Here is a 13903-nt window from a genome sequence, read left to right as displayed (position 1 = left end):
AATACCTCTCTATTTCCTTAGTTTTTTAATTTCATTAATCATAGTTTTATAGTATCTCATATAGGTCCTTTACATATTTTGTTAGATATATTCCTAAGTATTTCATTTTTGAGTGTTAATGTTAATAGTGTTGTATTTAAATTCCATTTGTTAATTGCTGGTATAAAGGGAAGTGGTTGACTTTTATATGTTTGTATGCTGCACCTTGCCATAATCACTGATTCCTGGAGGATTTTTTTTTTTTTGGGGGGGGGGGGGCGTCAGGGAGTCAATTCTTTAGGATTTTCTATAGTCATGTACTATGTGAACAAAGACAGCTTTCTTTCTTTTTTTTTTTTTTTTTAATCTGTCTACCTCTTGTTTTCTTGTCTTACTGCAATAACTAGAGGTTTAGTATGATACTGAAGAGTGGTGGTGAGAGGCAACAGCCTTGTACCTAATCTTAGTGGGAAATTGAGTTTCTCAATTAAAAAATTAAAAAAGATTTTGAGAAAGAGAGCATAGGCAGAGGGAGGGGGAGAGGGAGAGGCAGACTCCCAACTGAGCAGGAAGCCTGACATGGGCCTTAATCCCAGGACCCTGGGATCATGACCAAAGCCAAAGGCAGACACTTTTTTTTTAAAATTTCTTTTTATTGGAGTTCAATTTGCCAACACATAGCATAACACCCAGTGCTCATCCCATCAAGTGCTCCCCTCAGTGGCCGTCACCGTCCCCCCAACGCCCCACCCACCTCCCTTTCCACCACCCCTTCTTCATTTCCCAGAGTTAGGAGTCTCTCATGTTCTGTCACCCTCTCTGATATTTCCCACTCATTTTCTCTCCTTTCCCCTTTATTCCTTTTCACCATTTTTTATATTCCCCAAATGAATGAGACCATATAATGTTTGTCCTTCTCTGATTGACTTATTTCACTCAGCATGTGAAATTTGCTCCAGGACCTCCAGGTCCGTCCACATAGAAGCGAATGATGGGTATTTGTCATATCTAATGGTTGAGTAACATTCCATTGTATACATATACCACATCTTCTTTATCAAAGGCAGACACTTTAATCAACTGAGCCACTCAGGTGCTCCTGAGTTTCTAATTATTAAGTAGGATGTTGGCTGTAGGTGTTTTCTAGATAGTCTTTATCAAGTTGAATATTTCTGGTTTACTGAGAGTCTTTTTTGTACATGGGTCTAAATTTTGTAAAATGCTTTTTCTTCATCTATTGATAAGATTCTGTGATTTAAGTCTGTAGATGTGATGGAATTCTTTTGAAAAATTTAATGGTTTTAGCATATTCACAAAGTTATGTGACCATCACTACTATATAATTTCAGAACATTTTTTACCACCCAATGAAACCTCATATATATTGCCCCGTCACCTCTGTCTCTGCAAACCACTAATCTACTTTGTCTATAGATTTACCTATTTTGAATATCTCATATAAGTGAAATATACAAAATGTGATTTGTGTGTGTTTGGGTGTGCATGCATGCGCATCTGGTCTCTTCCACTTAGCATAATGTTTTCAGGGTTTATGTTGTAGCATGTATCAGTACTTCATTCTTTTTATGACTGGATAGTATTCCATTGTACAGATAGTACCACATTTTTGTTTATCCATTCTTGTTGAACACTTGAGTTGTTTCCAAATTTGGCTATTATGAATGATGCTGCTGTGAACATTTGTGTGTAAGGTTTTATGTGAAGATATATTTTCATTTCATTTGGATATAAACCTAGTGGAATTGTTGGGTCATGTAGTAATTCTTTGTTCAGTCTTTTGAAGAGCTTCCAGACTTTCAGTGATCTCCCTTAATTTTATCTTTGAGCTTTCAAGTTTGATATCTATCCCTGCTTATTTTATTCTTGAGTATCTCTGTTTTATTTCAACAATCATATTAATCAACTTTTTATGTTCTGATTCTTTAGCTGCCTGAATTTGGTCTATAATGTACTTTTGAATTTGAGGATAAAATGTAGGATTATAAAAATCCTATTTTGGAACAGAATTTAGGGTTATAAATGTTATGACTAAAATTTAGGATTAAACATTAGGATTATACGAGTTCTATTCTTATCTCCTTAGCCTGTGAGTCACTTCTTTTTCATCATGGTCTTGCTTTTTAGGGCTGTTGGTTCCTCAAATTCTTGGTGGTCTTAGGTACTTAATTTATATTATGAATAAATGGTTGAATTGATCAGTTGGCAATACAGATTTCCTGCTTCTCTAAGTCTGTTTCTCCAACTTCTTTAAGGGAAAGGGCTGGCATGTGAATGGTGATGTCTGTTAGCTAGTTGACTTATATGTTGGGAGCTCAGCTGGCTAAAGACCTGGTAGGCAGGCTGGAAGCCTACTCAAGTGTTGCCAGGATGGGTTTTTCTTTGGGATGGAGTTGGGTTTCCTCCATTAACCCCCCTTTTCTACTCTAGTATCTGGTGTGGAGGACCACAGTCTCTGGTCCCCACATCCACATCTGAATCCTGCCTTAGGAAAGATTGCTTACTGTAGGAATAATTTTCCATTTTTATGCTGGAGGCCAGGACTGCAGGGTTTATTTTGCATACCAGGGAGGGAGATAGGAAGGCAGCAAGACCTGGTTGGCTCACTTGTTCATTGTACAGTTCTGTAATCTGGTGGTCATCCAGTGGCTCATCCTCACCTTCTGTTTTAGTTTACTGAGTCTCTATGGGGCTTCCTTGGGAAAATCTGCCTTTATCTTTGGTTCTTAGGGATCTCTTCTGTTCATTTTCTGTCAATATGATTTCATCTATGCTGATCATCTGGGATTTTCTTAAACATTTTGGTCTACTTTCAGCGCTTCTTTCTGTTTCTAGTTATCATTTAATTATAAATTATGTTTTCTTTGAGCAGACCCTTAAGGGAACAGAAAGGTAGATGTCAGTGTCCAGTCTTCTCCATAAAGCAGCAGAATGCTCCTAGGTTGCAACTGGTATTATTTGTGTTGATTGTGGTTGTGACTGATGGACATTTGTATATTTCATGCATCAAATGAAAATTGAAAAAGTACTTCTGAATTTATATATGTTTGTTTTCTTCATTTTTGTTATTTCACTTTTATAATGTAACGTGTTCTATATAATTTCTGCATTTAGGGATTCTGTGCATTTATTTTTGTGGTCCAGTATAAAATCATTTTAAAAAATGTTATTAATGTAGTAAATGATGTAATAATAGCTAACTCCTACAACACATATTAAATGCCAGATGATATGGTAATTGCTTCACATGAATTCTCTTTTGATTCTTTGAACAACTTGTGGAGGTACATATTGTAGTTCTATTTAACATAAAAGTAACCAGGCACACAAAGTATGAGTAACTAGCCAAGGAGCTGTCCCCCCGTCTCTCTTACGGTGGGGACAAAACTGGGCCCAGGATATTTAATTTCAGAGTAATAAATGTTGCCTCTCACTGAGTGAGTGTGGTCACTGTTGGTAGATGGTAGTAAGTTTGGTATATACATCTGTTATTTTGACCTTGCTAATTTTATTATGGGTTTCATTTTGGCCTTCTTACTGTACTTGGAAGAGAAGTAGGTTGAAGTTTCCCACTACTCTTGGTTTTACTTATAATTCTTTGTTATATGATGTATAACAATACCCTTTATTAGGTTATCCTGCTTTTAATTTACGAGGAATCTTTTTCTCATTTAGCGGTGTTAGCCTTAAATTTTTGTTTGAGGTTTATGTTGGAAACCCTGTTCCACATTTGTTTACCTCATGCAATCATATGTTTATCTACTCCTACTGATCATTTAGTTATCTTTTTTTGATGTCAATGTACTGTTCATTCAACAAACATTTATTGAGGGCCTGCTAAATGCAAGGTACTGTCTTGGTTTTTGCATTGTTGAGCACTACCAGGTCTTATATTCATGACCTTCTGGGCCAGTTGGAGGACACAAATTATAAACAGGTAAACACATGAAGAAGGAACTACAACATTTTAGATCTACTCTCATGTGGTAGCCATTAGCTGCATGTGGTTATTAAAATTTAAATTTAGAAGTAATTCCACAAAAAAATTAGTTCTTCACTTGGACCAGCTATATTTTAAGTGCTTGATAGTCACATGTGACTGATGGATATATTCTATATAGCATGAACAATTTAGATTTGGAACATATCTGTCATTGCACAAAGGTTATTGGCCAGTGCAATTTTCTGTGCTGTCATGAATACCTGAATATGTCATATGTCAAGTATATGAATATACTTCTGAGATACAGTGTAAAGGGATATTAGGGGCACCCAAAGTGGTGAAATTTAGTAATTTAGTAAGAAAACTGATAAGCCTGATTTTTGACAGCATCACATATAAGATATAGTTATATGAAGTGTTTGGTATAAACTGAGAAATGTTTTTATTACTTTAAATAGTTTATAATTTAAAACTAGAAGGATGTTAAGATAGTGTGTTTTCTCTTATCCTAAAAAGAATTGTTTCTGATGAGATTCGGGAAATATTAATGATCATGTTATAGTACATGTTTCTAGGCATTATTTGTAGGCATTATTTGTGTAGATTGAAAAAAATAAGGTTTCTTAAGTACTTTGGGCTTGTCCTTGAGCCAAGATAAGTTAGTTTTTGCTTTGCATTCTCTAATTCATTAGTCCAGTTTTTAAACAATTGATTTTTAATTAATTGATTTTAAATTTAATTTTTAAATTTTTAGAGGTAGTTTAGTGATTTATCAATTACATACAATACCCAGTGCTCATTATGAGTGCCCTCCTTAATGCCCATCACCCAGTTACCTCATTCCTTCTACCCCAATCAACTCTCAGTTTGTTTCCTATAGTCTCTTATGGTCTTATGGTTTGCCTCCCTCTGTTTTCCCTTCCCTTCCCCTGTGTTTATCTGTTTTCTTTCTTAAATTCCACATACGAGTGAAATCATATGGTATTTGTCTTTCTCTGATTGACTTATTTTACTTAGCATAATACCCTCTAGTTTCATTCATGTCCTTGCAAATGGTAAGATTTTTTTTTTTTTTTTTGGATGGCCAAGTAATGTTCCATTGTATATATATACACCACATCTTTTTTTTATTCATTCCTCTTGTCAGTGGACATCTGGACTCTTTCCATAGTTTGGCTTGTGGATATTGCTTCTATAAACATTGGGGTGCAGGTGCCCCTTTGAATCACTATGTCTGTATCCTTGGGATAAATACCTAGTAGTGCAATTGCTGGGTGGTAGGGTAGCTCTATTCTCAACTTTTTGAGGAACCTCCCTACTGTTTTCCATAGTGGCTGTACCAGTTTACATACCCACCAGCAGTGTAAGATGGTTCCCCTTAATCTGCATCCTTACCAACATCTATTGTTTCCTGACTTGTTAATTTTAGTCATTCTGTCATTAGTCAGTTTTTGATAATAAGCATTTGTTTCTTCATTGTAAAAAAAAAAAATTAGAAGTTAATCCATCTATCCCTCAAAATTGCACACGTGTGAAAATTGAAACCTAATCAACTTGGCTGTGGTCAGAAAATGAGGTAGTGGCAGAGCAGTGACTAGATGCTTTTTCTTGTAACTTTTGATCCAATGTCCTACCAAATCTTTTTCAAATGGTTACTTTTAAAGTATAATCTTTTTAAGCCTGTCGTTTCAACACACACTGTTGGGAAAACTGGACCACTTCTTACACCATACACATAAATAACCTCAAAATGGATCAAGTGCTTAAATGTGAGACCTGAAACCATGAAAATCCTAAAAGAGAGCACAGGCAGTAATGTCTCTGACATCGGCCATAGCAACATTTTCTTTAGATAGGTGTCCTGAGGCAAAGGGAATCAAAGCCAAAAAAACTTTGGAGACTACATCAAAATAAAAAGCTTCTGCACAGTGAAGGAAGTAATCAACAAAACTAAAAGATAGCCTACTGAATGGGAGAAGATATTTGCAAATGAACTATCAATAAAAGGGTTAGTATCCAAAATATATACAGAACTTTTATATAATTCAACATCCAGAAAACAAATCCAGTTAAAAAGTGGGCAGAAGACATGAACAGACATTTCTCCAAAGAAGACCTCCAGATGGCCAATGATCCTTAAAAAGATGCTTAGCATCAATCATCATTGGGGAAATGCAAATCAGAACTACAATGAGCTATCCCCTCACACCTGTCAGAATGGCTAAAATAAAAACAGAAGAAATAACAAGTATTGGTGAGGATGTGGTGGTGCACTGTTGGTAGAAATACAAACTGGTGTAGCCACTGTGGAAAACAGTGTGGAGCTTCCTCAAAAAATTAAAAATAGAGCTACCCTATGATTCAGTAATTGCACTACTGAGTATTTAATACAAAAAACAGTTCAGAGGGATGCATACACCTTTATGTATTTTGTAGCATTATTTACAATATCCAAACTATGGAAGCAGTCCAAGTGTTCATTGATAGATGATTGGATAAAGAAGATATATATACACAACAGTGGATCATTCAGCCATAAAAAAGAATGGAATCCTGCCATTTGCAACAATCGGGATGGAGCTGGAGAGTATAATATTAAGTACAATAAGTCAGCCGGAGAAAGGCAAAAGCCATATGATTTCACTTTTATGTGGAATTTAAGAAACAAAACAAATAAGCAAAAAAACCAAAAAGGAGCAATGGAAAAAAAAAAAAAAAAAAAAGAGAGAGAGAGACAAACCAAGGAACAGACTCTTAAAAGAACAAACTGGTTACCAGAGGAAAGGTGGGTGAGAGGATAGGTGTAATAGGTGATAGGGATTAAGGAGGGCACTTGTATAAGCACTGGGTGATGTATGGAAGTGTTGAGTCACTATATTGTACACTTACATAACACTGTACAGTGAATAAACAGTATAATCTTTATTTAGAGGCAAGATGCTAGTCATACAAATGCCTAGGACTTCTTTAACTTGTTGAGAGACTTGAATGGTTAATTCAAGAAGTGTTGAAATCCCTAAGAATTATGTCTGTATGTTAGAGTTCTGACAGCATGAACACTTCCCTATGATACTTCTCTAATTATTTTCCCTCCTGTGTAAATAACTGGAAAAGTAGAGGTCTCTGGCTGATGTACACACTGATTAGCTCAGAGAATATGTAAGCATCAATGAGAATACAGTTCTCAAGGGAAAAAAAATACGGTTCTCATCAACTCATATATTCAATCATTTCCAATTAAATAAAATCTTAGGACCAAACTTATGCAAACCATCTGAAAATGATATTTAATAATTTTTCAACCTTATTTTCTGTTGGATAATGAAACAAATTCCTCACTAAAACTAGTAGTTTTTAGAACAATATTTGTAAGATCTACCATTGTAAAAATTTCTATAAAAGTAGATATGTAAATATATGTTTAACTGTTCTGATATTTTTTACCTTTTATGTATAAAATTACTGGTCTATTAATAAGTAGGACATAACTTTTAGCCAAATAGTGCTGTACTTAGAAGTAAAAGGGTTAAATACATTTTCCTTCTCCTCTTTGGTTAGGCCTTGCCAAAATTTTATTTTGCATTTAATACTAAAGCACAACTTGTTCAACCTTAGTCATTAACAGAGGGTCCTGCAGAGGGCATTGCTGTTCATGTCTCTTCGCGTATGGAAGGACCATATAGGTGGGAGAGTAAATGCTCACCCTGGCACATCTCATTTTTATCTTTTGTTAATGCTCACATTGTGTAACGTAATTAACCAGGGTTGGTTACTTGGGTCCCTAATTTTCCTCTTCAGAGCTTATTTTTCTTCATTTACAGACGGGCCAAGGTTGCTCGGGTGATTGGTTTACTGGCCTTGCATACAACTGAGCTCCAGGAAAATACACCTGTTACCGAGGTAATTCTCTTTTATTACTGAACTGTTACAAATGACAAAAAAATGGTTGTTCCTGATTTTGTAATTTAGAACGTGCAGCGTACATTGACTTTCACTTAAGTTTTCTTTGTGGAATTGTGGCAATTAGAAAATAACCTCAGTAGACCCTTAGGTGTAAACATAGCTGCACATTTACAACGTATTCTGTTATTAAAGGTGATATGGCAGAGTTAAAAGGCTTGTGGGCTCTGTTCAGTATTATTTCAAGAATTTTTGGGTAGGTCTTTTATTATGAGTTTTCTTGTAGTCTAGCAACATTTTATTATACCTAATTTATTTCCTAGTTGAAGCTCAGTTCATACTTCAGATTAAAATCCTTTTCACCTAGAATTTAGTGTTTTCATCCTCACCAATTGTCGGTTATTTCTGACAATGATCCCAGTATTAAATGGCCATGCATGCTTGAAAGATACTTAGAAATATCAGGCATTTTTTTTTTTTTTCAAGTACTGATACTGGGAAGCATTTCCAAGTTAATCAGTACATCTAAGTTCCATCAAGTGAATGCTATCATTGTACTGCCTTTTTGAGTGTCCTTTATCCCTTGGACTAGAGGAGTGTCAGGAGTTGAAATAGGCGAAAAGAACCAAGGCTTTTAGGGGCAAGAGCAAGAACAACTGAAGGAAGGAGAAAGTGGGAAGAAGGGATTTTTGGAGAGCCAGAACCTGTGATGTGGTATTTGGGGCTTTAAGAGGAATCATCTAGCCAAGTATTGCCCAATAGAACTTTATGTAGTGGTGGAAAATATTCTGTAACTCTCAGTATCTCAACCGGTTCCTGGGATGGCATCTCAGTTAGCCCTGGTCTCTCTAAGTGGACATGAAATGGACAGTTAATTTAAGGATTTCCTTTGTTTTTTAACTCTATCCCCATTTCCTACAAACTGAGATTTCTGAGCCACTACAGGAAATGTCACTAAGTCTAACCTTTTTATTGTTTTTTGGACCAAGAAGAGTGAATTGTGGCCTCTGTGACCCCTGGTGGTACCCAATTTGGCTATTGGAGATACATAGATTAGATTTTTTTAAAAGACCCAGCACGTAGGGCAGTGTCACTAAGCAGAGAGGCTTTAGTAGCTCAAAAGTGGGGACTTTTTCCGATGACTCAGAGCAAGATTTTTCAATACAAGTGTGGCTGTCGGAGATAGAAGAAGTTAAAATTCTAAGACCAAGTCCTGACGTTCTAGAGGGCATTCCTAGATAATCAGGAGCAGTGGGCCATGAAGTGAGGCCCTGGAGGTGTAAAGCATGACTGTTGAATTAAAATGTTCAATAGGGGGGGATCCCTGGGTGGCTCAGCGGTTTGGCGACTTCCTTTGACCCAGGCATGATCCTGGAGTCCAGGGATCGAGTCCTGCATCGGGCTCCCTGTGTGGAGCCTGCTTCTCCCTCTGCCCCCCTCTCTCTCTCTCTCTCTCTCTCTCTCTCTGTTTCTCATGAATAAATAAATAAAATCTTAAAAAAAAATGTTCAATAGGCACCATCATGAGTAGGGTAAATATTTTAGGAAGCTAAGTTAGTGGATTTAAAGATCAGCTGGATGCTTTCTCTTAGGATTCAGAAGAAAAGGAAAGGTTAAAAATTATTAAGTAAAAAATAAAAAAGCTTGGAAAAGAGTTCCAGAAGATCTGTTCTGCTGAGCAATATGGCACACACTAGCCCAAAATGGCTATCAAACCTTTGAAAAGCAGATAGTCTGAATTGAGATGAGCTTCAAGTAGAGAACACATATCAGATTTTGAAGACTCCGTATTGGGGGAGAAGAGGAGGAAAGCATCTCACCTGGAAATTTTTTACAGACTACATTTTCAGATGATAATATTTTGGACATATTTGGATATTTTCATTAATTTCACTTTTTATTTTTTTCTATGTGGCTCCTGGAAAATTTTAAATTACCTTTGTGGCTTGAATTGTATTTCTGTTGGACAGCACTTATCTAAGATAAACATAATGGGATTTCAAGAAGGAGAGATCAAAGCAAACATTCATGAAAGAAATAATAGAAGAAAATTTCACCCTGAGCTAAAGAAAGACTCAATCTTTAGATGAAAGGTTTCATCAAATGTCAGGCAAGACATTGAAAAAAATGCACATTCAGACCTATCCTGGTGAAATTTGTAATTACAAGAGAAAAAACCAAAACTCAGATTATAAACAAAGGCAAATTAGACTTGCATATGATTTATTTGTAACACTACAAACTGAGGATACAGAAAACAATAGTAATAGAACATTTAAGGGATCATGTGACCTTGAATTTCTCTGTACAGCCATCCTATTGCCTACTTGTCAGGACAGGAAGAAGACTTGTTCAGAAAATCAGAGACTCAGTCTTAATATCAGTCTTTTTAAAAATTTCTTAATATCAGTCTTAATTTCACCAACTTTTTAAAAAATTTGCGCTTGAGCAAGCTACTTGAGTAGCTGCCTCTAACCAAATTTTCAGGTATCGTAAAGAAGCAAATATAGGGATCCCTGAGTGGTGCAGCGGTTTGGTGCCTGCCTTTGGCCCAGGGCGCGATCCCGGAGACCCGGGATCGAATCCCACATCGGGCTCCCGGTGCATGGAGCTTGCTTCTCCCTCTGCCTGTGTCTCTGCCTCTCTCTCTCTCTCTGTGACTATCATAAGTAAATAAAAAATGAAAAAAAAAAAAAAAAAGAAGCAAATATAAACAATGAATCCGGGGCACCAGGTGGCTCAGTTGGTTAAGCATCTGCCTTTAGCTTAGGTCATGATCTGAGGGTACTGGAATCAAGCTCCGTGTCAGGCTCTCTCCTCAGTGGGGAGTCTATTTCTATGTTTCCCTCTGCCTCTGCCCCGACTACTCATGCTTGCTTTCACTCACACTATCTCTCAAATAAATAAATAAAATCTTAAAGCAAACAATGAATCCATTAGCATTTAAGTCCAAATAGTAGCTGTTAAATGAAGTATAACCTGGAAAGAATGGATTCGTAAAAAAGAATACATATACTATGAAAAAATTAATGGTAATATGGAAGTAAATTCTGCATTGTTTTAGAAGATCTGGTAGGGTAGGAGAGAAGGGAATAGCAAAGGAAAAGGCAAATTTGTTCTTTTACTAATTGAAGCATTTATTATCTGTTCTGGGCATGGTAGTGTGTTACATGCGGAAAGACCATTATTACTCCAGGCAAATTCTTATCTTGTTCTAGAAGAAATTCATAGATAACATTTTATTTTGTGTATTGATACTCTTTTGTTCCTTAACAAATATGTGTCAGTGGCTGTGTATATACAAGGTATTGTCTTGTACACTGGGGTACAGTGCTGAGCAGAGAGATAAAAATCCCCATTCTGATAGGGTCTATGTTCTAGTGTGAGGAGAGAGCAGATATCTAGTGTGAGGTGGCGATAGATGCAATGAAAAAGATAAAGTAGGCTGGTAGGGTTTGGGAAGGATGAGGTGGTACTATTTTAGCACTATTTTAGATGGGTTGGTCATGGAAAGCCTTAGAGAAGAACCTCTAAGCAGAAACCTGAAGGGAAGGTTTCCTCACTTGGAAGGGTGAGCAGCAGGTGCCAAGGACGGGTGATAGAAGAGTGGTTAGCATGCTTTGAGGAGCAACATGGAGGTAATGTAGCTGGAACTAAATGAGAGAGAGACTCAAGAGGAGAATACAGGAGATGATGTTAGTGAGGTAGCCAGGGCTAGGTCATCGATGCCAAGCTTGTCGTAAGCCCTAGTCAGAATTGGGACTGTATTCTGAATGAGATGGGAAGCCATTGGAGGAATTTGGTCAGAGGAGAGCCTTGATGTGGCTTACATTTGAAGAGGATTACTGTGTTACGAGGACAGGGGCAAAGTAGAGAGACCACTTTAAGAGCCTATGGTATGTGGTAGTTCAGATGAGGGGTGATGGTGACTTGGACCAGGTTTGTAGTGGTAGAGGCAGTAAAAAATTATTTTATTCTGGATATAGGCTTTCTTTCTGGATAGATTTCAAAGTGTTGACAGATTGGCTTATTACTGTTATATTTGAAGGCAGGCTTTAATAACCAGGTCTCGCCAATATAAATTCTAATATTCAATATGGAACATCCTAAGGTATCAGGGAAATGCAAATCAAAACCAAAATGAAATAGCAAAACAGTCACCAGTTTGGCAAAAATGAAGTCTCACAGTCCCAAATGTTAGTGAAAGTACTGAGCAGAAGACAGGCTTGTATGCTGCTGTTGGGAATGGCCCTGGGCACAGCCACACTGGAAAACTGAGCACATCTCTACTCTGTAAGCCGGCATCCCCTACCTTGCAACCTAGTGTACCAAGTGACATGTACAAGACATGTAATGCTGGTGTATCACCAGCATTATCTGCAACAGCCCTATATTTGAAATAACCTGTTTGTGTATCAACAGTAGAATGGATGAAGTGTGTCACAGTCACACAATGGCATACTAAATAGCATTGTGAATGATGAACCCCAGCACAGGGCAGCAAGCCTGAATGAATCACCTGGTTGTCCTAGACATCAGTAGGACATTTCCTGGGAAAGATTGATCTCTATATTTCAGAAGTGTCAGGGCTGTGAAGGCTCTTGTGGGGAGGGTCAGTTCCCTCTTGATGCTGGACATGATGAAGGAGAGGTGGATGTAGGCAGAAGCCATGGAAGGTGTGGAGATAAGAGGTGCCCTGTGTCTGAATCTGGGAAGATGGGCTGGAGGCCAGGGCTGGAACTAAGAGGTTGTCTGAACCCACGGGGTGTCCTTATGTTTGGGGGCTCCGTGTGCTGTGACTGCAGACAGTATATTCTGTTGTCCACTGCTGGAGGAATTCCTGTGGGTCTGGGCAGAAGCCCTCTGGGGACCTGTCAGTCACCCTGAATGACATGCTTAGCTCAGCCCCTGACTCCATGCCCATGGTCTGTCCCCCTGGCAGTTGCTGTTGCTGCTGCCACCGAGTGTGTGTGGTTGGACAGTTCTTGAACCATACTTGTCTCTGTGTGCCCTCCAGTTTGTTTACTACCCAATGCTTCCCTCTGTTCAGAGACTGTGTACCTCCTGTTCTCAAAATACTGCCTAGGTCCTGTTGCTCTTCCTTATGAAACACTGTGTTCTTGATGCTGCCTCCATCAAGGGGGGAGGAATGGGTGTTAATTCCTGAGGTTCTTATGTCCTTCATTCATGCACTGTTGATGTTTTATTTGAAATAAAACTTGGAAAACATTATACTTACTTAAAAAATGCAATAGTGTGTAAGGAGTTATCTGTGGGAACTTCTGAATTATGCATATTGTGAACTAAGTTCCTGTGGAGAATGAGAAATTCACAGAGTAACTTGAAATTGTGCCACGTGTTCCTGATGATTCCATCTTTTATTCCTCACACTCACTCTGAATTCCTATGAACAGTTGGTTGTGATAATTAGGGCAGCCAGTAGAGGGCACTCAAACACTGGAAACAAAGTTTTACAAGTTTAAGAATTTATCTTTCAACTTCAAGAAGCTGGTTTAACAGGTATACAGTACAGTGTTTCATCTTTTCCCAGGTTTTTGGAGTTTTTACTGCATGGCATGTAGTTTTATTCCATTGTCCGTTATTACCATTTGAGATCAACAAACACCGTGGCAGCCTGTACAGAAAAATGCAGTCGTTTCAGGGGATTTGTGAGGCGGGAGTCCATAGATGAATCTTAGCTTCAGATTTTTGGAGACCAGGTTTCTGTAATACTCATAATTGTAAGTGTTCGTAGATAGTTCTTCAGGAAATCATATAAAATTTCAAGTGTGAGATAGGACAGATTTCAATAGTAGGTTTACTACTGGTAGATGAAAAAAAATGTGGTTGAAGATCTTACAGGCATTTAAGGTGTACAACTTTTTTTTTTTTTTTTTTTTTAATAATTTATCTTTGTATCCCACAGTGCCTGGCCAGCAGAGCAATGAGTATTTTAGGTACTGAGTCAGTGTTGAAGGATTTAATAAATGATTAAAAGAATGGTAGGAAAGTATGGCAGTATAATTTGTTACAAAGAGAAGAGATGGAGAAAAAGCTATTTTG

General features: G+C 37.5%; 1 protein-coding gene across 6 annotated transcripts in view; it reads left to right on the top strand.

The window, feature by feature from the left end:
• ULK4 (unc-51 like kinase 4) overlaps window positions 1-13903 on the top strand; it is a 593349-nt gene that overhangs the window by 51922 nt on the left and 527524 nt on the right. For all 6 annotated transcript variants that reach the window (XM_049099948.1, XM_049099952.1, XM_049099949.1 and 3 more), the window contains exon 17: window positions 7762-7840. In XM_049099948.1, coding sequence (XP_048955905.1) covers window positions 7762-7840 — 79 coding nt within the window. The remainder of the gene's footprint in view (window positions 1-7761; window positions 7841-13903) is intronic.

This window comes from Canis lupus, chromosome 23 (assembly GCF_003254725.2).
Source record: "Canis lupus dingo isolate Sandy chromosome 23, ASM325472v2, whole genome shotgun sequence".
NCBI classification, from domain to species: domain Eukaryota; kingdom Metazoa; phylum Chordata; class Mammalia; order Carnivora; family Canidae; genus Canis; species Canis lupus.
Note: the sequence above shows the minus strand (reverse complement) of the source record. Positions and strands in the feature narration are given on the sequence as shown.